Raw genomic sequence first — 27,600 nt, 5'->3', positions numbered from 1 at the left:
ACTCGAGACATTTGATTCAATCCTGCCTATGCTGGAGATACACATTTGGAGATTTGACCTAGCTTACAGCTCTGAAGCTCCTTGCTTGTCTCCCTCTTTGGAACAGATGTATAAAAAAAGATCACTTTATAAAGATCATCCTTGTATATAGCACAGGGAGCTATAGTCAGTGTCCTGTGACAAACCATAATGGAAAAAAAAATGAAAAAATATATAATATAGATATAATAATATATATGTATAACTGAGTCACTTTGCTCTACAGAAGAAATTAACATAACATTGTAAATCAACTGCACTTCAATAAAATAAAAAAAAGTGAAGATCATCTTCTTGTTTCTCTGTAACTGTTGCTGGAAAATCATTTTCCTCCCCTCTCCTCATCCTTCTAATACTTTCTCAAATCACATCCATTATCTTTCCTTTTTCTCCTAAGGGTATAAATTTGGCTGTAATTCTTCAAATAACCAAGCTAGGTTGGTGGTCCTTGTCTTGTGAAATAATATGTATATAGTACCATCTAGTGTCCAGAAAGCAGAAAACCCAAAGCAAGCAAGGCAAACAGGATGCTTCAATTTTTGAAACAGCTGAGTTTGGGCAAAATACAGATTGGAGGAAAAATTATGACCAACTCCATTGATTTGACTCATGTTTATACCTCTAGAAATAACGACCTGTTCCAGAGAAAAAGGCCTGGTTGATTGAAAAATTCAATACTTATTAAACCAGAAAATGTAGAGATTTTTCTAGTTTTAGAGCTGTCCCACAACCAAGTCACATGATCAAACTTACTTAAAAAAAAATGTATTCTTGTAGGGGAATCTGTTTTTCTTTCTTCTTTTCTTTTATTTATTTTTGGCTGCATTGGGTCTTCGTTGCTGCGTGAGGGCTTTCTCTAGTTGTGGTGAGCGGGGGCTACTCTTCTTTGCGGTGCCCGGGCTTCTCATTGCAGTGACTTCTCTTATTGCGGAGCACGGGCTCCAGGTGTGCGGGCTTCCGTAGTTGTGGCACACGGGCTCAGTAGTTGTGGCTCACGGGCTTAGTTGCTCCGCGGCCTGCGGGATCCTCCTGGACCAGGGCTCGAACCCAAGTCCCCGGCATTGGCAGGTGGATTCTTAACCACTGCGCCACCAGGGAAGCCCTCTTTTTCAAATAACATGTTTTCCTACAGACTTATGTAATAACATTGGGTATGTATTTCCTGTGGAAAACATTCCTTAATAGTCTAAGTTAAAACTTCCTGGAGAGACAGTGCTCCAGAACGAGAAAACTACCTCCTACGTACATGTCCTCATCAGCGGTCTGTTTCTGGCTATCTCTACAGATGTGCTCTGGGGCTTTCTCCTGCTACTAAACAAACAGTGCCAGGATGAACTGACACCAGGAGGGAAATGACATTGTAGACACGGGTCCACACGCCACTGGTAAGGGAGTGGCAAGAGGCTAGATGGCCACTGAGGTTAGAAAATTAACCAGAATGTCTAAGATCAGATAATGGCAAAATATAATATTAGTTCCCTGTCCTCTGGTTTTAGGCATATGCAGAACCATGTCTGGTTTGTGCCTTTATGCTGTATCTTCCTTCACACTGTAGCAAAGCACAGAAAGGAGGAAGAGTAATGAGTAGGGGCGTGCTCTAGGTCATGGTCATGCTCATTCCTTTGACTCCTTTGGCGCCCTTGGGATTTCCCAGGGAGGCGGAACTCAACAGGGCTGCTCCTTTGAATAAAATTGTTGAGCATCCACTTCCAGTTAGGAGGGAAAGAAGTGCTGATAGCTCTAGGGAATGGAGTAATTCTGAGACAATATTAGCCTGAAAAGTTTAGCTTTATGTTCTTAAAAAAGTTTTTAGTATTTAGTTTTTTAAAAGTTGTTATTGGGCTTCCCTGGTGGTGCAGTGGTTAAGAATCCACCTGCCAACGCAGGGGACGTGGGTTTGAGCCCTGGTCCGGGAGGATCTCACATGCCGTGGAGCAACTAAACCCGTGTGCCACAACTACTGAGCCTGCGTGCCACAATTACTGAGCCTGTGTGCCACAACTACTGAAGCCCGCGCACCAAGAGCCCACGCTCCGCAACAAGAGAAGCCACCACAATGAGAAGCCCATGCACCACAAAGAAGAGTAGTCTCCGCTCGCCGCAGCTAGAGAAAGCCCACACACAGCAACGAAGACCCAACATAGCCAAACACAAATAAATTAATTAAAAAAAATTGTTATGGATTAAGGGAAGATATTTGGGGAGTTTATGTTATCTTCCATTGCCTTGTAATCTTCTGGGTGTTTCTTACCTAGGTGAGCCATCCGTCCTCTTTCCATCACCTTCTGCATTTCTCACTCTTTCCCGGAGAGCCTTCTTCAGGTTTCTTCTCTTTGCCTTCCTCATCTGACCCATCCAGCATCTTTAACTATCACCAGAATTTGAATGACCACAGAATCTCTGTCCGACTCCAACCTCTGCCTCAAATTTCACCTCCACCCGATCGCTGAATGTCTCTAGAATTTTCCATCACTCAGAACTGCAAACTTTGCCTCCCCCCCCCCCCGCCACCAAACCCTCATGTTATCTAAGCACCAATTTTCCTCTCAGTGTTTTATTTCTGACTGACCCACAGCTTCCCAATCGGCTAACTCTTCTGTCCTAACTGACTTCTAGCTCTTTTTTGCCAGTTGTCCCTGATTTGGAGATTGTAATCTTCATTTCTTGGGCTTCCTTTCCTCATTATTCTTTCTGTAAGACCTGATAACATCAGTGCCTCTAGTCCCCTCTCTGTTTTACACGTCACCGTCATATTCAATATTTGGAAGCATTTTCCAGTCTGTTATGGAACAAATTGCGTTGCCTCCACCCGCCGCCTAGATTTGTATGTTGGAGGCCATATGATCAGGCCCCCAAGATGGCTGTACTCTTGCTATCTGTCCATCTCCTGCGCGACCAGTCCCTGCCTCACCCACACCTACACACCAGACTGACCTTCCCTCTTCATCACAGAGCCTGATCGGTGAATGCCTACACACCTGCCCGCTGCTATAGTTAGATAATGATAGTTTATTAAAGGGAAGTCATCTGCCCCATGAAGGTTGTTAGCCCGAGGGGCGATGAGGGACGTGCCTCCTGCTGGTTTCCCTGGTAACCGATGAACCAAGCTGACATCAACTCCCCCTGTAACTGGCAATCTCCCCCTCCCCCCCGGGGGGGCAAGACTGCTGCAGTGTCCTGCCCGCCAGCTGCTGCACATGGTGTGGCATCGCTCCAGGACCTTCCTTCAGACGTGTAAGATGCCCCACATCCATTAAGCCACGGATGTCTCTGTCTCTGACTTCCGGGCTCTTTCTTCAGTCTCGAGGCTGGGCAAGTACAGGCTTGCAGGCCAACGGGTGCAGAAGCCTAATAGCCAGTATCTCAGAATGTGACTGTGTTTGGAGACAGTCCTTGCAGAGGTAATCCAGGTAACCTGAGTCATTGGAGTGGGCTCTAATCCAATATGATTGTGTCCTTACTAGAAGAGGAAATTGGGAAAACAGACATGTACACAGGGAAGGCTACAGGAAGACACAGGAAGAGCTACAAGCCAGGGGGTGAGGCCTCAGAAGAGACCGACCCTGCCAACATCTGGGTCTCAGGATTCTGCCTCTAGACAGCCTTCAGCTGCAGCATCAACTCTTCTGGGTCTCCAGCCTGCCAGCCCACCCTGCAGGATTAGAACTTGTCAGCCCCTATGGTCGTGTGAAACAATTCCTTAAAATCAACACCGCTCTCTCTAAAATACGTGTACGCATATCCTATTTGTTTTGGTCCTCTGGAGAACATTGACTAGTACACACTACAAATTAGAACCTATAACTGTTGTTTTTAATGCCAGATTCAGTGCCAGATCTTTAGACTAGTAATCCAAGTTCTTCACAATAATATCCCCAAAGTCCCATTCCAACTATAGTTTATGTTACTTTCTTTCAATTATCCTTTGATCAACATGCTAACAATAACATTTATTGAAAAACCAACTATTTAACATTTAAGAAACATTTTTTCCTGTGGTCTAAATGCATTGACTGGACTCAGACTGGATGCAAATCCAGCAATTTACCTGATTTCTCTAAGGTTCAGTTTCTTTATCTGTAAAACGGGAATAATTCATCCGATTATTCTGTAACTAGTTATTGAACAACTACGGGTGACACAAATGCATTCATGATGTTGCTACTTTTTTTTTAAAGCTTTCTATTTTTTAAAATTATTTATTTAAAAAAATATTTATTTATTTTTGGCTGCGTTGGGTCTTTGTTGCTGCGTGCGGGCGTGGAATCTTCCCGGACTGGGACTTGAACCCGTGTCCCCTGCATTGGCAGGTGGACTCTTAACCACTGCACCAGCATCATGGAATCCTCCATGATGCTGCTACTTTAAAGACTAGTCAGCGGACGCGTCCACCTCCCAGGTGCTGGTGCTGTTTACTAAGAAGAGGACTAGAGAAGAGCAAATTTAGGGAAGGAGGTGAATCACGAGTTTTATTTGGACTGTGTTCAGGATGAAATCCCTCTTAAATATCCAAGAGGAGATGATAAGTAAGCAGCAGGATATGTACAAATGGAGCTGTAAGATTAGAACGGGGCTAGAGATGGAAAATTGAGAGTGATTTGCCTTGAAATGCATTGAGAGCCATGAGATAAACGACATGAATTTCGATGAGCCAACAGGAGAAAATGCTTCAGGAGTTAGTCAGCAGCTTTGCAAAATATTGAAGAGGTTCCATTATGGGATGGCTGCTTGAGGAGCTCTGAGGACCCACTCCGCAAGGAAACAAGCACAACTGCTGAAAGCTATCTTAAAGTTTTTTTTTCTTTTTAAGTCTCTGGAAATTGTCTTACGGGCATACAGCAAATAACAAAATATTTGTTCAAAAAGAATACACTAGGGCTTCCCTGGTGGCGCAGTGGTTGAGAGTCTGCCTGCCGATGCAGGGGACGTGGGTTCGTGCCCCGGTCCGGGAAGATCCCACGTGCCGCGGAGCGGCTGGGCCCGTGAGCCATGGCCGCTGAGCCTGTGCGTCCGGAGCCTGTGCTCCGCAACGGGAGAGGCCACAACAGTGCGAGGCTCGCGTACTGGGAAAAAACAAAACAAAACAAAACACTAAATCTTGCTAAGAACAGTTGAACCTGGCATCTGAGCTATGACCTGCTCCCTCCCGCCTACTCTTCCACCCTGAACGAGCTCAGCTTGACAGAAGCTCCATTCCAATCAGGTTTGGCTAGAAACATAGGACTCCCCCCCTCCCCCCTGTCCCCCAATCAGCTCCCAATCAAGGGAAAAGCTATTTCACTGGCAGGCACAGGACAGCAGCATTTTTCATCCCCTCCAACTCTGTATTTAAGAGGCTAAATTCCTGGGAGTGTGCCTAAGAGGTCAAGGGCTCCTTTCTCCATCCAGCCACCCCACACAGGGTGGAGGCTCTCCACCAGTGAGAATGCTGGCTTCTTACATGCCCTCACACCAGTGCACCTGGAGAGCAGAGGTTATATCTACTCTGCGAGAAGCAAGCCAAGGAGACTACAAGTTACCACTCCACCCAGGGCCCAGAGTATGGCCCAGATATACTGCCCAGAGCAAGACACATTACACAAGAACAGAACTACCAAGCTTTCATCAAAGGAACTGACTTTATCTGAAACAGAGTGTGGGGAAGTTCAAGCCTAGGAACTCTCAAAAAACCCCCACAGCTCTTAATTAAGAGCAACAAGCTAAATCATAGTCTAGCTAGTTCACCAGATAGAATCAGGCAAAGAGCCAGCTAAAAAGAGCCCACCTGGGGTCAGAACAAGCCTTAAAGACGGGCCCCCAAACTGCCCCTGCTTGAAATTAACTGGAATAGGCTGTGGAGGAATTTGTGTCCCAGGGAATAATAAAAAAATAGAGTAATCAGCCAGCAATTATGGAAGCCTAACAGCTTGCTGTAATACCAAGTGAAGCCAGACAGCTTCACAGAGAGATAACAGGAAGAGACAGTCCAAGAGAGCTGTGCTAAAACTGTGTCATCCCAAGGTAGCTGTGTGCACGTCAAGGCTGAATCTTCTGAGGAGTGACACCAAAGACTTCATACTGTGGGGGAAGAGATTTCACTGAAATGGTCCAGCCAAATCACTAAACGAACAAGCAAACGACAACAAAAACAAGACCTGGAGAGAAGGTGAGGGGAATCGTGATACACAGTTGCCACAATGTATTACCTAAAATGACCACTTTTCAACAAAAAGTGAGACATACAAAGAGACAGGGAAGTGTGACCCATACACTGGGAAAAACGGAGGCAACAGAGATGGCCTGTGACAGGGTACGGATCTCAGATTTAATACCTTGAAAGCTGCCACTGTACCTTAGTTCAATGAACCAGAGAAAAATATGCTTGAAGGAGGAAGGTATGATGACAATGTTTGGTCAAAAAGAAAATATCAATAAAGAGATAAAAGTTTTAAAAAAGAATGAAATGGAAATTATGGAGTTGAAAATACAATAACTAAAATGAAAAATGTCACTGGGGGGCTTGACAGCAGATTGGAACTGAAGAAAGATAAGGGAACCTGAAGAGAAATCAATATAGCACATGTAATCTGAAAAAAAAAAAGCGAAAAAAGAATGAATGAAAATGAACGGAGCCTCAGAGAAATGTGGGGCACTACTGAGTACACCAATATACGTGTAATGAGAGTCCCAGGAGAGGGGAAAAGAAGCAGAAAAAATACTTGAAGAAATAATGGCTGAAAAGCCTACCTTTGCTGGAAAACATCTACACATCCAAGAAATTAAACAAACTCCAAGTACGATATATGCAGAGATCCACATCAACACAGACCATGGTAAAAATGCTGAAAGGCAAAGAGGAAATCTGGTAAGTTCCAAGAGAAACAAGTCACAAGCTAGTGACTCTGCAGGGAGCACTTCTCACCCAGCAGAGGTCCTGACTTCCTCCAGCTGCCTCCTCTGAACCCCCCAGGTTAGATGTGCTCTGCCAGTGCTACCAGAACAGCAACTACTTCACCTTTTATAACCCGCATTTCACTTGTAGTCAGGCTTGGCCACATAATTTGTAGGGCCCAGTGCAAAATAAAAATGAGGGGCCCCGGTCCAAAATTTCTTAAGGATTTCAAGACAGTGTTAGCAAAGCATTAAAATCAAGCTCAGGGACATCCTGAGTGTGAAGCCCAATGCGAACCCATGAAGCTGGCCACGCTTAGCTTCTCAATGTCTTTCTTACTAGAGCTTAAGAACCATGCAGCCAAGTACCCAGGTGGTGTCTCTCTTGCTCATCACTGAATTCCTTTAGCCCTTCCCAGTGGCTATCACAGTAGGCACTTAATGAGTCTGCAGCATATTCAACTTACTTATTTCTTGCTAAACAACAAGAACAACTAGTTTTTGCTCCACTGTATGTGGTACTTATTACACTGTTTCATTCATAAAAGCCTCATCTTCCACTGTGTTTTAGCATGTTGACCTTTTCAGAAGTAAAGAGTACATACAGCTTAAGCCCAATTATTTTATATTTATATTGCAGTTCTTAAATAATTTCATCATATTTATAAACCCACTGAACAGAACACTGCTTTTTTTTCTGAGTTGATCTGTTGGATATGCAGGTTTTAGGACCTTCTATTTCATTTCACAATTACTGAGGAAGTATCCCGCCGTATCAACCAGTTAGCTTTGTTTTTAAGTAAGTACTCAGCCATTCTAGAATTTTGAACTTTTTGATGTGTGAAACACTATCTTAGCTTCGGATTCCACAGAAGCCTCCATCTTCTATGCTATATGTATGGTTACAACAGGTGTGAGCAGGTAAATGGTGGTGAGTCTTTGGAATTTTATCAAACTTCTCTGTGCCCGTTTCACATCGGATGAAATAGGGATACTACTACCTACCTCACAAACTTCACTAAAGAGAATTATAGGGAGTGCCTTATATGGGCACCTAGGAGAGTCCTTAACACTCAGCAGATATACAACAGACGTTAAATTTTTCTCCCTCTTATACGATAGGGTGCTGCCTGGATCCGCACGAAATGCTACCATCTACTTTTCTAATTCACCGAAGTTTTTCTTGCTTACCAAGAATCACCAGATGTTAGGTGGGTTTTGAAATTCTTCTGATTTAAACATGCTAATAATCAACATGTCTCATTAGTCACAGTGCTCTAGTATCAACTGAGATTTACTTCATACAGTAATTCACTCTGCCAAAAGGTGCGTTCTGAAAAGCTGGAGTTGCAAAATTCTCACGACGAAATGCAACGTTTCAACGTAACCAAACAACATTTTAAATTAAGTATTTCATTTAATCCCGTGATTCCTATCATGATCCTTCAGTTTAATGAATTTAGCAGGTGAATACCTGACTTACTAATAATCGTCATTAACACATTTTCCTTATTGAATACAAAATGAACCATTACAAACTACAGCCACAATCATCAGCAGATCAAAGCCACTGAGCAAGTAGACAAGCTATAAAAAAAACTTTATTAAAAAAATAGACAACATATGTAAACATCTTTTTCAGTCACAAAGCTTCATAATACAGCGTATCAGGCCCAGGCCTCAAATCTCTGCAGTGGGAGCACCTTAACTGTTGACTAATAGTTATCAGCTTAATTTATCTTTCAGTGAGCTATTAAGTCTATGTGAAAATAAATAACCAGATTCCGCTAAGTATACCTATACACATAGAAAATCGCAAATGTACAACAGATCTCAGCAAAAAATAACTATCTGCAGTAACATGTGAGATCGAGTCCTTATATGACAATTATCTTTTTAATGTAACTTCATTTCTAAAGTCATCATAATGTAGAGTTGACTAAAATAAAGCTAAACAGGAACAGAGTAGAGGGACCACACAGACGGACATCCATCACTCCCCTACCCTCACACAGAGTGCCACACACCCACACACACACACACGATGTTTTGGTAGAAGCAAAACTGAAAACACAGTTTCTATATTTCGTGTTTCATGTATTACCGTAGGCGTGTATTTCGTTTACTTTTACCTGGAAGTTATATGCCCTTATATGACTGAGTATGAAGTAGCCAACCACAGTTTCAAATGTGATACAATTTTGAGGAAACCAAATCTCTGTTATGTAATTCAACGACCACCCCAAAGTGAAGTCAAATCATAGAATGGACCATAACACCACAGAATGTAATTAAGGACCTGAGATTGTGCTTCAAGAATTTCCTTAAGGCAAAATGCGCTTATATTAAAATAATCCTGTCATGCCCTGTTCATCATTTGCAGTGGCATACTTGTTAGATGACTAAGAGCTTCTAAAGTGGCCAAATAATATAATTTTCCTCCTTTTTTTTTCCTACTATAGGTAGATACTTTATCACACCTGATTAAATCACTGACCTTCCAGTTATTCAGTAAACCTTAAGCAAGGTAAAATTTTAAATGAAATATCAAGTAATGTTTGCAATTACAGTTTTTTACTGTTAGGGAAAATTTAAAATGCTTATTGTGTGTCATCTGAATAACCATATTCTAGGGAGAGAAGCATAATAGATTTAACAAAAGAACCCAGGCAAGTTTACCATGCTCCTGGATAGCCATTTCAGTAGCTTAATAACTCAGTAGTTTATTTGTATCATAACTCTATGATTTATAAAAGTGACTCATAAAATAATTTAAAATCAACCTGATCTGCTATCCAAAGATTAGCTTTATAAACCCACATCTGAAAATAACTTAATTTCTCCATTCTATCACATCAGCTTGTCCCACCCAACAGATGTCTAACATGTATCTACAATTAAGTGAATAACTACTATTCTAAAACACTTAAATTCTAACCGTACTGCTGTTTCTTGACTTTGCAGTGTTTCTAACTGTATTTGAGATTATTAGGATGATTATGCATTTAAATAGAGAAAAATAATATTAAATGACATGAAGTTTCTTCAGCACATAACGCACGCATCGATTGATTTTTAAAAACTCTACGACAAAAGGAAAAGCTTTACGCTTCTGGATGCCAAATCAATGGCTACTGATGAAGGAAGAAGGAAGAAGGAAGATCCTTTCTACAGGGAGAACACACAGGTTAGCACCTCTCAACTATATACAGTATGGTCTGAGTCAAATGTCAATGACTGGCTTTTTGAAAAATCTACTTTGGAGTTCTAATGGATAAAATTTTTAGAAGTTACATTCATTAAAACTTTTACAAGTTACATTCAGTAAAATCTCCTCAAAGAGAGAAATAGTGCATATTTTAGGTGAGATCTGGACATACTTATGCATTATAAGCCTACTGCCGAGTTTGTTAGATAGTTCACATAGGACTCTCCATCTGTTCTAGTCATCAAATTTTTTTTACATAAACATCTTTACTTGCTAACATCACATTACTCTTGGCTTCTTGTTGCACAAATAACAAAAAAAAAAAAAAAGGAAAGAAATGGAAGAAGGTAAAGGAAAATAGAAAACAAAAGGAAGGAAACAGGAAGGAAGGAAACAAAAATGGCGCACTCATTACAATTTCTGTGTGTACTAATAGACAAGGATATAAATGGGAGCAAACAAAGCATTTAAAATTGTGCTTAAACACAGATTTACACTGTTGCACATTTGTTTTACACGTGTGTAGTGTTTCAAGTTGCTAGGTAAGAATCCAGTGGAATAACAATACAGTCAGCCAACTGCAATCACATATATTTTTGGAGAAGTTAGACATCCATTACTATTTTAGTAACATGGCCACAGCTTTGAAAACACAGCAGCATAAAACAATTCAAAGGTAGACACACTGTTTTCATTTGTTCACCTTAAAAAAAAAATGCTTGAACAATATAAGGCACTTAAGACAGAAATTCTTTCTCCAGTTCGTACAGGGATGGTCGGCTCATTCTGCTTCTTAGCCTGCACAGAGGCACCGTGCAGTCCCTGCTCTGGCCTTCCACGTCGGCATCCAGTAAGGAAGGCACGTGGGGCTTAGTTCTCTCCTTGGCACCGAGGGGACAGTCAGGGGCTGGTTCTGGACCACCCACCACAGGGCAGGCCTGTGCGGGCTGAGACTCTGTTCTCTGCGGGAAGGCCTTCGGGGCACCTACCTGGCTTCTTAGGTGGGGAGGACGGGGCAGAGGCACCATATGGACAGCTCTCTGTTTTTCGGGCGGGACCTCACTTGGCAGGTCACTATGGGGTCCAGGCGGCGAGGGGGACGTCCCCCAAACCCACTCAGGGGGCAGCTGAGAGGCTCCGGGGGCTGAGATGAGAGCTGCACCAGCTGGTTGAAGAGGCAAAGACAGTGTGTGATTAGAAGGACAGTGATGTCGAAATCAATGGATAGCAAGGAAAATAACCAGGATGACTTCCCTTAGGTGACCACCTTAAAGTGAGCTTTCACAAAAGAACCTGAACACAAACCTTACCTTTAAAATTGTTAGGAGAGAATGTTTGTTTTTATGGAAAAGTACTACAAGGTTGGAAAGACTGCTTGAACCCATGGAAACGACACCTATAAAGAGCTAAGTCATCATCATACACTTAGGACAATGATTATTAGAAGTGTTTTATTAACAGGATAGACTTCACAATGGGTTAGACTGGACTAAAGTTAAGACTTAAAAATGACGGTGAATATGACTGAATTCACTCTCAGATGATGATTTGAAAAAATGAATGAAAATAAGAAAGCAGATACAGTTTTACATGTTACAGCCTCCCTTTTTTGTTCTGAAGAACTGACTTACTACCACTGTAGCAAGTAATCATTGGCTTCAAACTAAGAAAAAAAGAATGTTTTTTTATGGGATTCTTGTGCTAGGGTTTCACCGTGTGCAATTATAAATTACTAATACTTTATTGCATCATAAAAGAGCAATAAACCAAATTATCTAAAGACAATGAACAATAATATGAAAAAAAATCTTGTCTAGGCGTAGCACTTGAAGAGATAAACGAAAAGATGACGCAAATGAAAGCAGTTTCAGTTTTAATATACTTTATAACCGATCCTAGCATAACATTTTACAAACTAAAAAGCATTTTTCATATACATTATCTCACTTAATCCTCATGATCTATATCTGAGGTAGTTGTAATTATCTTTATATACAAAAGGAATACTAGTCATTCCCCACACAGCACCTACTGTCCATTCGACTTTTACACCCCCTAAACTCAATCTCAACATAAACCTGGGCAGCAAAGCCAGGTGACACTGTGTCAAACGACTAGTTTTACTGTCAACTCTCCCACTAATTATTTGGTTCAGATTTTGACAAATGACTCTCCTTCCTACCACAAGGGGCTTGGGGCAGTTATTCTCCATGTGCTTTTTCTGTTTTTGTTTTTTTTTTGCGGTACGCGGGCCTCTCACTGCTGTGGCCTCTCCCGTTGCGGAGCACAGGCTCCAGACGCGCAGCCTCAGCGGCCACGGCTCACGGGCCCAGCCGCTCCGCGGCACGTGGGATCTTCCCGGACCGGGGCACAAACCTGCGTCCCCTGCACCGGCAGGCGGACTGTCAACCACTGCGCCACCAGGGAAGCCCCTCTTTCTGTTTTAATATGCTGTTATGTATTTAAGTTACTGAAACTTAATTATACTCCTCCAAGGATCCAAATGATAAAGTCAAACAAAAGAGCAGGGTAAAATTCAAAGATTTATGTGAAAACAAATCTGTAAATGTAATCGCTTGGAGAAGATAAAATCAGAGAGCCATACAATTTTACAGTCTATCCTCTACAGTGGTGTTTGGTACTTTCACCCACGAATGCAGCCTACCTGGGGGCTGAGAAGCACATCCATCAGACATGGTCCGTCGGTGACGTGCTGCTCTTTCTTTTGAAGAAGCAGCGTAAGATGCGTCCGCACGTGCTGGAACTGTGAAGGGAGGAGACAGGTTTCCCCACACACCACGATGGGTCTCCAGTCCTGGCACGGGGGTTGACTCCTGATCCCTCCTCCCAAAGGCAGGGCAAGGATCCGGAATGGGCACCTTGGGGTCACAAGGGACGTGTGTGCTGCTCTCGAAGGAATCTTCGCCATCAGTCTGCAGCAGGTACTTGGTGGAGAGAGAAGGCATGGACAGGAGGTTCGCGGCGCTGGACGGAGGGAGCGGGGATGGGCTGCTGGTCCCCTCGCCTGCGGCTGGCAGCCTAGTGGCAGAGCTGGCACTGCTCCGGGACTTAGGCGCCCGCTGGAAGATGCCCTCGCGTTTCTTCCTTTCTTCCTTGGGCAACGGGTCTTCAGCAGCCTGTGCTTTCGCGAGCTCTCTGATGTCCAGGCCCAGAGCCACCGACGCCAGCAGCACGGTGCAGCCATACAGAGCAGACTCCGTCTTCTTCCTCTGGGGGGATCTGCTCAGACTGTTCGGAGGGGTCCCCTGAGGAATGCTGGTGGCAGGGCTCACCGGGGTTCTCTCCTCCCAGCTTTCGGGTTCCACCAGATTCTCTCTCTGGCCATCTTTCCAAAGGGGGAGATCGATGTAGGCTTGGCTTGGTGATTTTATCTGCTTTGGTTTTCTGTGTTCCAATCCGTCTGGGGCAAGTTGTGGCTCTTCACATGCCCCTACGGAGAAGTACAGATACACACAGGCTAGGACCATTTTACCGTAAAAACCATGCAAGCTATACTGTAAAACGAGGCTGAAATCTAATAAATACATATTCTAAATCAAAACACATGGAGTCCTTTGCAGTTCAGCAAATGGTTTGTCCAGGAGGACCCTAAGGAAGGGGCGTCCAGGGTGCAATGACTCAGCTCCCTGCACAGGAACAGGCGAGCAAGTCCTCTGCTGTTTCCTGTCCTTCAGGAAGTGGATCTTCACTGGCATAGAAAACAGAAACTTCTATAGAAACAAAGTCATCAAGATACAGAAATGCACATGCACAGACAGCAGCAGGAGGACATGTCAGACAAAAGGTGCCCTTGCGCGTGACCTAGATAACTGGGCCACGCCCTGTTGCTACGGGAACCATCCTGCGTAGAGCAGTGAATTCTTGGCACACTTCAGACTACGGTGGTGCCCAGCAGCCTGTTTCAACAAGCTGCCATTAAAGTGTAGGAGCCCCGCATCAGGAGAAGATTCTCCAGAGGTCAGAGCCCCAAAGGGTAACATATTCTGCTACTGGAGAGGAAGCTGTAATTCTTATCACTTAGGGCTTAACCATGAACGACTGAAACGACGAACTCCCTCATCTGGTGTCCAGAGCATCCCCGACAGAGACACCTGTGATCTCTGCAGCCTTGTGTCCACTGCACCTAAAATGTGCTCGGTTCGCTAGACCAGCCGGATGCCAGCTTTTCTCCCAACAAGCCCGTGCTCTTCCCAGCTTTTCTCCCTTCAAGCCCAGTATCTTCCTCTGCTATCTGTCTCCCCGTGTCCTCCTCCCACTGTCCCATTTCCCTCAGACAATTCTATCTCAAAATCCTGCCTGGCCCTGAGAAGGCCTGACACTGCCCTTCTTCCCACATGTGATCTTGGCTTCCGCTGAAGCCTCTCTGGTGTCGTTCGGTTTCCTCCGTTTTCTACTTTCAGGTCACAGCAGCTGTGACGATCCCTGCAGGTCTCATCTTGTGAGGGGTCTTCCCCAAATAGTGCCTTCATCAAGTAGGCACGAATTGCACTTTGATGGGTTGAATGCACGGTACATGTAACGAATAACAAATTATTAAGCCATCATTTTTTAAAAAAAGAGGGTAAATGCTGTTGGCAAGTAAAAGCCATAGGTTCCGAAGCATCCTGAGCACTTCCTTTCCCACACTTTCCTCCTGAGCGGTCATGAATCTACACGGATCCATCACCATCCTTCCCAGTCTTTCTATGACTGATGGCATGCATCCGCAGCCCCCAAACCAAGGTGAATATCATCAATATCTACGTCAGATCCAACTGTCCTTTTAGGATTCTCTTAGGCATTCAGGAGATACTGAAGACTTGCTATGAACCAGGCCCTGGGAGTAGAGTGGTGAACAAACCAGATAAAATCTTTGCCTTCGAGGGGCTGACATTCTAATTTGGGGTGACAGAGAACACACACATTACTGGTGCCCATGCAGACCGATAAGGATTTCAGGGAAGAGCGATGCATAAGTAAAACTGGGAACTAAGATACAGGGATGGGGTGAGACACCACTGCAGCTAAGGCGGTCGGGGAGGTTTTCAGGAAACGCTTGGGCTGAGACAGAAACACTTAGAAGGATGAGGCCCCACAGATGGAAGGTGGGAGGGGGACCTTCAAGCAGGACAGACTGTGTAAACCTTTTGCTCAGTGACCCTTCCAATGAACTACAGGGTTAACTTAACGGAGACCCAGCTGAGTCAGCCAAATACATCCTTTTATTTCCTCCAACTGTCCTGTGGAAGAGTTATTCATAGGATCAACATACTCTAAGAAAGAATAAAAAAAATTCAGGGAAAAAAAGCAAGAAGACTTTTTTTCAACAGTCACAAATAATGAAACTTGTACTATAGAATTAACAGTTTTATTACTATTAATTGTTCTTCATTAGTCCTCAAACACCATCTGATGATGAATCGTAGTGTATAATGAGAGACCCTCATGCCTTTACAGGCGAGAAAGAGTCAGAATACAGTAATGAATCTGACGTCAGAAAGCATCTACGCAGGGATTACACAGCACCTGCCTTGTGTCTACCTGAAAGTACTTACGGAGATATTTATGCTGAAACCACACGCTTGTGATGAACACAGAAGAAGAAAACTAAACATGGGCAGTAGGTGATAAGGTGCTTGTAAAACTGAGCATAGCACCGATCATAAGTTCAAGAAGTTTATACCGTGTTTTGCTAAGATATCTCTAATTTGACCACAGTACCAAAGGGCTGCCTTAAATTGTCAAGGATAAAGACTAATTTGCCTTTCTTCAGAGTTACCCATCATTGAAAATTTCCAGCAACTTCCAAATCTCTTCAACCTTTTAATATCTGAATATTGAATAGGAATACTGAACACTGAAAGCGATGATGGTTCTTTTAAACTAGGGATTCCAGTGTAATACTCTCCAGCAGTAGTCTCCCACAACTAACCCGCCTGACAATATTTCATCAGGTCGTGGGGTGGGAATATAATCTCAGCAGAATTTCAGGGCGCCTACATTTTCATATTTACTATTTCCTATACTACAGTAATTTGGTTCTATATAATAAATTATACTAATTTTTCTGGTGAAGAATAAGAGTTACAAATTCCTAAGAAACAATGTGGAGCCTAATTACTTTCCGCCACGAAGACTGACAGGACAGAAGATAACTTTTGAGCTTAGTGTAGCCACTGCGACTCAGTATATGTGATGCTGCTAACCTTTCCCATGTTACTTCTAGAACTCTCAGAGGCTCAGTCTAACTCAAGCAAATTCTATTTCCTGAAGCACATTTACCTGACTGGTCCACAAATAACGAAGCCAACGGCATGGTTTTCTGATTTTTTATTAAGATGGTTGACCAAGGACTGTTGCCATCTGAGAGAGGTCTTATTCTACAAGAGAAAAATGTTTATTTTGATATAATAGAACCATATGACACACAAATTAGGTTTTGGTGGATACACGCTAACAATATTTTTAGGTAGTAAAGAGAACATATTGGCCTCTATGTTTTAAAGAGCTAACAAAGTACAGATAAAACCTTAACGAGAGGCAGAGAATCTTTTTAATTGCTTAACTAAATAATAATTGATTTAGTAGGATAAACCCATCCTAGAAATGAAATTATATTCAGGTATCTCTGTATTACTCTAATTGCTTTTTAAAAGTTCGGTCTGGCCTGGGCTTCCCTGGTGGCACAGTGGTTGAGAGTCCGCCTGCCGATGCAGGGTACACGGGTTCGTGCCCCGGTCCGGGAAGATCCCACACGCCGCGGAGCGGCTGGGCCCGTGAGCCGTGGCCGCTGAGCCTGTGCGTCCGGAGCCTGTGCTCCACAACGGGAGAGGCCACAACAGTGAGAGGCCCACATACCGCAAAAAATAAATAAATTAATTAAAAATAAATAAATAAAAGTTAGGTCTGGCCAGTGCAATATTTAAAACGCACTGCTATTTATCACAGTACACACTGGAATGCCACCAGATGTTACACAAGTACCTTTCTTTGCAGTCAGTTCTTTCTTTCATTTGAATGGAATTTGGACCCCAGGTACAACCCTTTTTCTTGAAATTCCTTTTTACATCTTCAAATTCTTCTTGTCGACAGACCATGTTCCTGCCCCAAGTTTTATTGCTTTCATCTGAGGTCACTAAACAGAGAACATCATCACTCATTAACCAATTAAAAAATTGTTAAGTTAAAATGAATCAAATCAGTTGTAAAACTATCTTAGTCGAAATGTGTAAACAATTGAGAAACATGAAAACAACGAAGAAATTATTTCTTTCACCCTACTGCTGGCAAAGTTCTATCTCTAATAACAGCAAGAAGAGTGAACTAAATTAAAAGATACAAATTTGAGGTAAATTAGCCATAAAGAGTTATTTATTTATCTATGTATTTAACATTATGCAACAGTTAGGATTTCATTTTATTTGGGGGAAAAAAGGTCAAATTGAACAGTTAACTGAAAACAAACTTAATACTTAATTTTTTAACCAAATCAAAGTTTTGAACCTAAGGAACAAAGGTATATTTTAAAATTGTAATTTAAGCCAATTTTTCATGAGTCATCACAACTGTCTGGCTTCAATTACCTTTAAAAATCTGAACGTATGTAAGTTTCCCCACGTCTTGCCTTATTTCATCCCCTCTTGGGCGGTTTACACTCACGTCTAACACCCACATGTTGCTGACACACACATATGCCAACCCCCAGCCTCTCTGTGCACTGACAGTTGGCTTGGGAATCACTGGGAGAGTGGCTATTACTACACACTTAGAAAACAACCCCGTCACACACCAGAGGTTCTAAAAACACAGCTGAAAACATTATGACATACCTCCACAGGGGGTAAAAATATCCCCTTTGGGTCTAACTGAAACTCTCACAGTGTGAGGATGCCAGATGAATTAGTCTATTTATTTTTTCCACTAGGCTGAACACTCTAAAATCAAAATACTAAGTGGTAGTTTGAAGGACAGATCTTCCCCGACTTATGATGGGGTTTCGTCCAATAATCTATCCTAAGTTAAAAGTATCATAAGGTGAAAACGTGTTTGATACACCTCACCTACGAAACATCATGGCTTAGCCCCTGCCCACCTTGAATGTGCTCAGAACACTTACACTAGTCTATAGTTGGGCAAAATCATCTAATGCAAAGCCTATTTTATAATAAAGTCAAATGTCTCATGTGACTTACTGAACGCTGTACTGAAAGTGAAAAACAGACTGCTTACGTGGGTACACAGTGGTTGTGAGTGTATGGGTTGTTCACCCTTGTGATGGTGCACTGCCCAGCATCACGAGAGAGGATGGTACCCAGTATCACTGCCCAGGAAAAGATCAAAATTCAAAATTCGAGGGCTTCCCTGGTGGCGCAGTGGTTGAGAGTCCGCCTGCTGATGCAGGGGACACGGGTTCGTGCCCCGGTCCGGGAAGATCCCACATGCCGCAGAGCGGCTGGGCCCGTGAGCCATGGCCGCTGAGCCTGCGTGTCCAGAGCCTGTGCTCTGCAACGGGAGAGGCCACAGCAGTGAGAGGCCCGCGTACCGCAAAAAAAAAATAAAATAAAATAAAAAAAATTTCAAAATTCGAAGTACTGTTTCCACTGAGTGTGAATCACTCTGCACCATCATACAGTCAAAAAACCCTAAGTCGAGCCACCCTAAGTGGAGGGCTGTTTGCATCAGGTTGGTCAACACAGACCAAATTCAAGTTAACTTTCAAAAAGCAAAATATTTTTTTCCTTAAAAAACAATGAAACAAATGGAAGTAACCTTGAATTCCTGATTTCAGCTTTCAAAATATCCATAAAGAGACTACTGATATAACGAGGTCACGCAGGCAGGCGTTTAACAAAATGTCTCACGATACTATTTCACTTTCTACTCTGTGGCCTGGTCACATCACCGATTGCGTGGAATCTAAAAATCATTGATTGTGAGAACAAGAAAATGAGACTAAGGAAGATAAGACCAAATATCTTGCTTTCCAAATAGTCCTGACACCTCCTAAATATCACAGGGTTAGAACCGGCTATGAATGTCTGCTTCAGTTGGATCCCAGTCAGTTAGTGACAGAAAACCACCCAGAAGCCCCCTGTGGGGGAGAAAGCTCACGCTGTATGGCCCGGAGTCGGGGGATCACCGTGGGGCTGCTCGGTGTACTGAAGCTGCTGCTGTTCAGGCTCCTCCGTTTGTCCAAGTTGGGGGAGGCCTGCACGGTTATTTTGTGCTGGAAATCTGTCAGATATGGGGAAAAAAAAATGAGAACTGAGAGTCCATGGTTTTCGATTATTCCCGTAGCCCCAGCTTTCGCACATGGCAATAAAAGCAGGAACGGCCAGACAGTAAGAATACGGTGTATCTCAGAGTCTGTTCCTAGTTTCTTTCTTATCTTCCATTCAGGGCTCATGTCCGTAAACAATGACTCAGAGTCATGCCGCATGAGGCACGGTGAGAGACACATGCTCACAAGGAAAGAAACTATTACTGCGTATTGCAGAACTCACGGTTTTCCGGGGAGAGAGAGTTACCTTCGTTCAGTCTGATAGAGTTGAAAACAAAATCGAGATGGGAGACACCCTGGGTTTACATGAGTCCTGGTTCTGTCACTAACAGACTACAGACCCCAAACTAGTCAGGAGCCTCTCGGCGCTGGTCCCTGTGGTTGTTGGCTAGAATAGCAGACACCTCCCAGGGTTGCCGTGGTGATTAGAACGGAAAGCGGACGTTATGTGGGGCTCCGGACATGCTACCCCAACGTTTACTCCTTAGCCTGTCACATTTCCACGTGACCATCCACTCTTCATCAACCTTCCTCAACATTCAGGTCTGTTTCTTTGGGTCGTCCTTTCCTGATGCAGGCGCCCACGTCACAGAAACTTACATTAAGTACATTTTTATGCTCTTCCCCTGTGGATCGGGTTTGTGTCGGTTTAATTTTCAGAACCAGCCAGGGTCAAGAGAAACTCCCCCTTGCCTGCAGTTGAAAGCGTTTTGTGGTCACGGTACGTACATACGATGGTTACTATTACCTAACTGTAATATAGGGTAGCTCTCATGCCAGAGATATGCCAAGAACTATGGGAACATATGGAAGAAAAGTCATATTACCAGAGGAAAGAGGAGGGTGTCTGGGAAAACTCTGTTAACTGCCAGAAAAATTATCAGAAACTTGGAAGCAGGTAAAAGAAATTACTGGATGTTCTTTCAGTGCAGTGCCGAGCTTAACCTCTGACTGATGTTCTATTGACTGGGCTATTTTTACAACTCAGTAGGAGCAGAGGTTAACTTGTAGATTTTGTCTGGTGATGATGCAAATAACTGCTGTCTGGTGTAAAAGAAAATCCCAAAGGTTATGATTTACTGCCATATTGGGTTTGTATTTAGCCTAGCAATCTAATCCTAACATTTCTTTACTAAATTGACCATAAACACTTAGGTCCTCAAATTCTCATGTGAACCGATTTTAACTGGTTCCCTCAGTAATTAATAAGTTGAATAAAATCCTTGACACATGTTCATTGCACATAGGCAAGACAGCTATAATTTGCCTTTTTGAAAATTAAAGAACTTTAAAGAACCACCTGGTATTTGAAATGAGGAGTTCGAATTCGGTAGGCAAGACATCTATCCAATTGCTCATGCTAGGAATTTGAAACTTTTCTTGATATTGTGTTCTCCCTGACCCACCATATCCAGTCAAACACAAAATATCTTGTAAAACTCGTTATATATCCTTCTTGGAGTTATAGCTGAGAAATTTATATTCTCGGTTCTGGAACCAGCAAACTCCAGATGTGAATGAGTCCCAGCTTATCACTTACTAGCCACATGAATTTTGGGAAAGTGACTTAATCTCTTTGAAGTCGCAGCACCTTCATTGACAAAAATGGAAAAAATAATTATTCCTATTTCACAGGACAGTTAGGAAAAATTAAATACAAATAAATACAGAAAACACTTAAGCACAGGGCTCAGGACATAATAAATGCTCAACACACATGCGTGATGCTCTCTGTTCTCTCCATTTCCGCTGCCACCATCATTTCACGCCGAGGCTGCTACAATCCCTTGGTCGATCTTTCAGCGTCTCTGTTTGGCCCCTCTGGTCTACCTCACAGCAGGCAGATGTCTTTTTAAAAATGCATGGCTGACTATCATTCCCCTGCTTAAAACCCCTCAAAGGCTTTTCATCATTCTTAAAGTTACAGGTCAAAATCATAACATCCTCTCCAGTCCCCTGCAAATCAGAGTCTGGGCTCCTTGTGCCACCCTAGCCTCACTGTGCCCTGCTCTCCCATCACTCGCCATGGTCTACACCAGGGGTCAGCAAACTTTCCTAAGCAGTGCCACACAGTAAATATTTGAGTTTCTATGAGCCATATGGTCTGACGGAGCGAGAAAGCATTCCCACAAACACATAAATGCGTGCGCTCCAATGCGACTCTATTATGGACGCTGCAGTTTACCTTTCCTGCAATGTTCATGTGTCAGAAAGTCGTTTTTTCTAGTATTTAAATGTTCTTAGCTTGTGAGCTATACAAAACAGGCGGGAGGCTGGATTTGGCCCAGGGGGCAGAGTCAAGCCACACTGGTCTTTTTTCAATTCCTGGAAGAAACCAAGTTTCTTCGCAGGTGTTCCCTGCCTGTTCCCCTCGTGTTTGGTAAATTCCTACTTCGAGTCTCCATTTAAATGTTTCTTTGTGAGGAAGCTGTCTGTGATCTCCTTAGACCAGGAGACATCTCTCTGCTAATCACTGTCACAGGACTTTTCCTTCACCGTAGTTCATAATTACAGCAAAAAAAATAAGCATTTGTTTAATTATTAGCTTAAGGCTGCCCCCAATACAATGTCAGCTCTCTATGTTGGGGGGAAGGAGTCAGCTGCCATCACTGTGACCACCCCCAAATGTGCACAGGAAAGGTACGTGGCAAATCTTTGCTGAATCAATGTCTTCTCTGTTTAAGATTACAAGTAACACATATGCGTTAGTATACGGTATTTGTTTTTCTCTTTCTGACTTATTTCACTCTGTACGACAGACTCTAGGTCCCTCCACATCTCTACAAATCTCTGCAAATGACCCAATTTTGTTCCTTTTTATGGCTGAATAATATTCCATTGTATATACACGTGCCACATCTTCTTTATCCATTCCTCTGTTGAGAGACGCTTAGGTTGTTTCCATGTCCTGGCTATTGTAAATAGTGCTGCTATGAACACTGGGGCGCATGTGTCTTTTTGAATTATGGTTTTCTCTGGGTATATGCCCATATATGTGGAATCTAAAAAAAATGGTATAGGTGATCCTATTTGCAAAGCAGAAATAGAGACACAGACATAGAAAACAAATGTATGGATACCAAGGGGGGAGGGGTGGGATGAATTGAGAGATGGGGATCGACATATATACACTGTTGATACCATGTATAAAATAGATAACTAATGAGAACCTACTGTATAGCACAGGGAACTCTATTCAATGCTCTGTGGTGACCTAAATGGAAGGAAATCCAAAAAAGAGGGGATATGTGTATACGTATAGCTGATTCACTTTGCTGCACAGCAGAAACTAACACAACATTGTAAAGCAACTGTACTCCAGTTAAAAGAAAAGATTACAAGTCACACAGGGGCAGAGATCACGTTGTGAAGACAAAGCGAATGGAAATGACGTGCCAGATGGGAGGCTCTGTCCATCTACCATCTACGTGAGCAAGAAAGACTTGACTGGGCAGAGCAGTTAAGGAAAGGAAAGAATGGATGCAAGAAAGCAGCTCATCAGGGCAGAGGACGAACTGAACTGGGGGGAGGGGAAGCAGGTAGGAAAAGAAAGAAATATTCTTATCCAAAGATATGAAACAGCTTAGACCGAAGCGCGTGATAAAGGTTCAACTGGCCCCGTGGTTTGTCTGTACGCTGGGGATGAGCCTCCGGCCCAGAGCAGAAGGAGGGCTGCTCTTGCAGGCCTCCGCACTAGAACACAGAATCAGGCCACGGCATCTGGATGGCAAACCATGGGGAACAAATGATGGGAGGAGAGACGCCAGGCACAGCTCAGGGAAACAGCATGGAAGGTTTTAAGGCCAAGGGCGAGTTACAAAGGCACAAGACTGGACTTCCACAATCCCTAAGATCTGGAGTGCTTCCGGTCTTCTGAAAAAATCGAAAGACTTTCAGTCAGGGGGAAAAAAAGGCGCTCTGTGCTTTAGACATAAATAAAATATTCTTTATGATAAACATCCTTGTCCCTATGAAATGGGGAAAGCTTGATTCTGTCCTAGTTACACATTTAGGAAAACTTGGGCTGAACTGTTAAGGGGCCCTGGCCAATGTCCAGTTTTTCTCTGGACCGCTTGCTAGACGTGTTCTCAAGGTATCTGCTCATGGCAGGTTATCGTGTGGGCCACAGGCTTCTGAGTAAACCTGTACTTGCGTTTCCCCTGGCAATATTTATGTTTCGTTAAGGACGCTGACACGGCTCGGTGGGAACCATCATTTCTGCAGCGGAAGTTGCAGTATTCTTTGAAGAGTCCTGGTGGAGCTTTTGTCTTCGCTCCCTATGGGTGTGCACACACTCACTCACACTCACGCATCCCAGGCGGGACTCGGGCACTTCTGAAATGGCTGAAGTGAGAATACCACGGCTTTAGAGACACGCCGACTTCTGAAAGCTTCAGAACCTCTTTGACCGGTTTTATATGTTCTAAAAACACAACTTTGGTTCAGAATGAACATAATACAGCAGGAGTGATACAAAGAGGTAACAATATAAAAATATCTGCCACGAGCGTTCTTTTTCGTTCTACAAATTCCAAGGATGCACAAAATATCATTTACAAACTCTTAGATTATGCTGTCTCGTTTTATAAGCATTTCTCTTCCTTATTCGCTAGTTATGCAGGATTGCCAGCAGGAATAATTACATTTGAGTTTTCCGGCAGTAAGTCACCATAGCTATAAGTAGCCATGAGAGTCAAAGCTACCATCAGTGATTCTGAAGGACAAAATTACAATACTTAGATAATTATTCACATTTAATAACAAATTTTTGAAAGATCCACAGGCATAAATATTAAGAACCAGTTTGTAGGAGTCTCAAATATGTTTCTGAGAAATTCTTTAAGCTAGTTACACATGGAAAAAAGCCTGCAAAAGGGGTTCAAGTAATTGGTATGCTGAAAGGAAAGTATCACCACCCTTCAATCTATCACCTATCAGCCGTTTCTTCCTTAAAAATTTACCATTAAATAGTACTAAAATCTGGTACCTCAAAGAATTTTCTAGCAGATGATAATATCAGAATCAGCTAACTCCCATGAACTTAATAAGGTACAAATAATTGCTTTCTCTACTCAGCAAGATTCCTGAAGGAGAAAAATAATTATTTTTTTAGTTATCATTCTTTTCTTTGGATCTTTGGATGTGTGTCCTACTTTGGGATGTTGGGCAAGTAATCCCTGGGTGTGTATGTGTGTGTATGTGTGTGTGTGGAGAGGGGAGTGTAGAGCTGGGGGATTCGAATGAGAAAAATAGTTTCCCTAGTGGTACCAGTGTCACAACAATGTAGCACCATCTTGTGGGCAGAAGAGGTAACTGTCATCCTAAATTATAGAAGCTGCATTTCATTCCTTCAAAATGGATCAGGATTAGTGGATTTTATGGGTTATGTTTTAACTAGAATCTTTTATTAAGCGGCACAAGGTAAAGTAATGTGTAACTAAAAGGACCCCTCTATTCTCAGAAATAGAAAAGGCAAATAGTACAATCCAGGAATAATATAAATCTAGCAAAAACGGTAAAATATATTCAATTTGCGCTGAATAAATGCAAGGTATTAGGCCAAGCAACATTTGAGAAGAAGAACCTCGGGAATCCTGAGATATTTTATTTAATCACTCTCCCAGGAAGATTAAAGAATCACTGGAATGATTTCATTGTTTCCCCCAAGTTTATTTTCCATCAGTTTCTAATTAGCTCCCCCATCCAAAGTTTTGCAAGGCAATCAATAAATATTAATTATGGTAACATAGTCACAGTGCAGATAGAAGAATGCTGATACAGCTCAGGACTGGAGAAGAAAACTCACACTGAGTGCTGCTCTGAATTTTTCTATCGTCTATATTGAAAGCAGAAGCCTCATCATACAGAAAATATTTTAAATTATGTCTGACATATCAGACCGTCCAGTGAATGGTCCTTCGAGTTACACTTTGGCTAAAAGCAAATATTAGAAAAGAACCTGGAAAAGTACCTTTTTTGTTCCCAGAGAGGGCAAAGGTAAAATGAATTAAGGACCCATTGCCTGTTCTCACCTCATCAAAACACATAATCAATAATGTATACTGTGTACTCCTGGCTACCCCATTCCAGCAATTTTCTGATCAGTTGAGGACTTCTGCCATAACCTAAAAGATCACAGTATGCTGGCAAGGCTTCTAGGATTTTGCAGTAAGTATTTTTACAAGACAATTTATACATACTTTATATAAAACAAAACTGTTGTTACTGTTATTTAAGTCAAATTTCCACACCATTATCAAACATCTCAGGAAAACCCTAGAATCCACGAGGAGCAATCTAAGATGTAATACATACAGAGAGAGACACAGAGAGAGGTAGAAACAGATATATAGACCCTACTGCACATTCTACACAGGTGCAGCCAGCTCTGAGTTCTGTCACAGTCCTTCCCTGTTAGAAAGAGCTGCAAAACACAGGCAGACATCTGGTGTCCCCTTAAGCAAAGTGTAACACATAACATCAAAGAACTTGATTTCGTGAACTAACATATGTTTGCTCTTTTGCATTCTGTTTAGTTTCTCCTAACACGTATTCCTTCTATGTTATTGTCACAATGGTTTAGAAATATTTTTAAAAGTTCCCCTAGAATTACTGGTTCGTTCTCATACCTCAACGATTTTGAACCCTCAGATGAAAGTGGGCGTGTAACCGAGGCACTAGATACACTTTGCTGAGGGTGTGAATAGCAACCTTAGTGCCCCAGATCACAGCCCCGCGATCCTTGTGGAAGCAATAACTTAGTGACAAAACCTAAGTATGTTCAGATTTTAAAAGGTAATTGTAGCCAAACACTTGTGATGACTAATGAAAAGTTGGCTTAAATTACAATTTTAAAATATACGTCTGTTCTTTAGGTTCACAACTTTGATCTGGTTAAAAAATTAGGTACTAAGATTGTTTTAAGTTAAATGTTCAATTGGACTTTTTCTCCCCCAAATAAAATAAAATCCTAACTGTTGTATAATGTTAAATACATAGATAAATAATCAGCTCTTTGCTGCTAATTGACCTTGCACTTGTACCTTTTAATTTATTCCACTTTTCTTGCTATTACGATTAGAGACAAGAAGTTTGCCCTGGGTAGGGTGAAAGAAATCATTTCTTCACTGTTTTCATGTTTCTTAATTGTTTACACGTTTTGAGTAAGATAGTTCTGGGCTGGATTTTCACCCTGCCGAGTGATGCCGGTTCAGTGCAATCAGCTAAAGAGCAATTAATTCTGCTTTGATTTCCAAAGGAGTACATCAATGTCTCCACTAACAGGAGAGGATGCTTGGGGTGGGATTCCCAGCACCCAGTGGCCTGCGGTGCACTCCCTCCCTAGGCTGTTTCACCCGTGAAAACTCATTAGGTCGTTACTATGACCACGAACTGAAGCAAGAGATGAAGATCTCATTCGTTCGAAGCTTTAAAAGCTCACTCCCCCAGTTCTGCTGAAACAAAGAAGCGCGCGGGAGGGATGACCACCCGGGTCTTAGGGAACATGGGGATAAGATCGTACCTGAAGGTAAACTGATCCGACGCCCGTCTTTGAGCTTCAGGCGGCTCCTCTTAAACTTGCCCTTCCTCTTCTTGACGTTGGGCCTCTCCTGGCTCAGCTGGAAGATGAGGATGTTGAGCTCGCGCTCCAGCACGTCGATCTCCCGCGCGGCCAGCTGCTGCTCCCGCCGCCTGAGCAGCTCCTCCTGTGACTTCTGCTGCAGGGCGGCCCGCGTCAGCTCTTCCTCCCGGGACCGCAGCTCCTGCCGCAGGGGACAGCGTCAGCGTCACCTCGGGCTGCCGCGTCCCGCGCAGCTCCGCCGCCCGCCCGCTGCAGATCCCCCGGACCGCGCCCCCTGCCGCCAAGACCGGCCGCGCTGGACCTCAGCACATCAGGGACTCGCACGCGCACAAGGCTCCCTCTGGCCCTTCTAGGGTTTTTCTGTTTCATGGTTTTGGGGGTGTTTTTTAGGGGGGCGGGGCGGGGGGGCATCCTGCTTTATTAGGGGCCATGAGCATCATTAAGTGGCAGGTTTTGAGCCTTACCATGCGGTTTCTCAGATTTGCCCTTCTTCATGGAAGGCTCTTTACGAAATTTTTTGGGGTATTTTTTGCGGTACGCGGGCCTCTCACTGCTGTGGCCTCTCCCGTTGCGGAGCACAGGCTCCGGATGCGCAGGCTCAGCGGCCATGGCTCACGGGCC

General features: G+C 43.1%; 1 protein-coding gene across 5 annotated transcripts in view; it reads right to left on the bottom strand.

Annotated features, from left to right (window-relative positions):
* The window catches only part of MAP3K21 (mitogen-activated protein kinase kinase kinase 21), a 71,604-nt gene that overhangs the window by 12,651 nt on the left and 31,353 nt on the right, over nt 1-27,600 (bottom strand). For 2 of the 5 annotated variants that reach the window (XM_060125521.1, XM_060125522.1), the window contains exons 5-11: nt 26,920-27,160; nt 19,229-19,351; nt 17,102-17,252; nt 16,400-16,497; nt 12,783-13,568; nt 11,107-11,282; nt 6,766-6,860 (exon numbers count right to left, since the gene is read on the bottom strand). In XM_060125521.1, the coding sequence (XP_059981504.1) occupies nt 6,837-6,860; nt 11,107-11,282; nt 12,783-13,568; nt 16,400-16,497; nt 17,102-17,252; nt 19,229-19,351; nt 26,920-27,160 (1,599 nt within the window). In that variant the 3' untranslated portion in view covers nt 6,766-6,836. Of the gene's footprint in view, nt 1-6,041; nt 6,097-6,765; nt 6,861-8,492; nt 11,283-12,782; nt 13,569-16,399; nt 16,498-17,101; nt 17,253-19,228; nt 19,352-26,919; nt 27,161-27,600 lie in introns of those variants that run through there. The other 3 variants (XM_060125523.1, XM_060125520.1, XM_060125524.1) reach the window with 3 other exon arrangements.

This window comes from Lagenorhynchus albirostris, chromosome 16, assembly GCF_949774975.1.
Source record: "Lagenorhynchus albirostris chromosome 16, mLagAlb1.1, whole genome shotgun sequence".
NCBI lineage: Eukaryota > Metazoa > Chordata > Mammalia > Artiodactyla > Delphinidae > Lagenorhynchus > Lagenorhynchus albirostris.
Note: the sequence above shows the minus strand (reverse complement) of the source record. Positions and strands in the feature narration are given on the sequence as shown.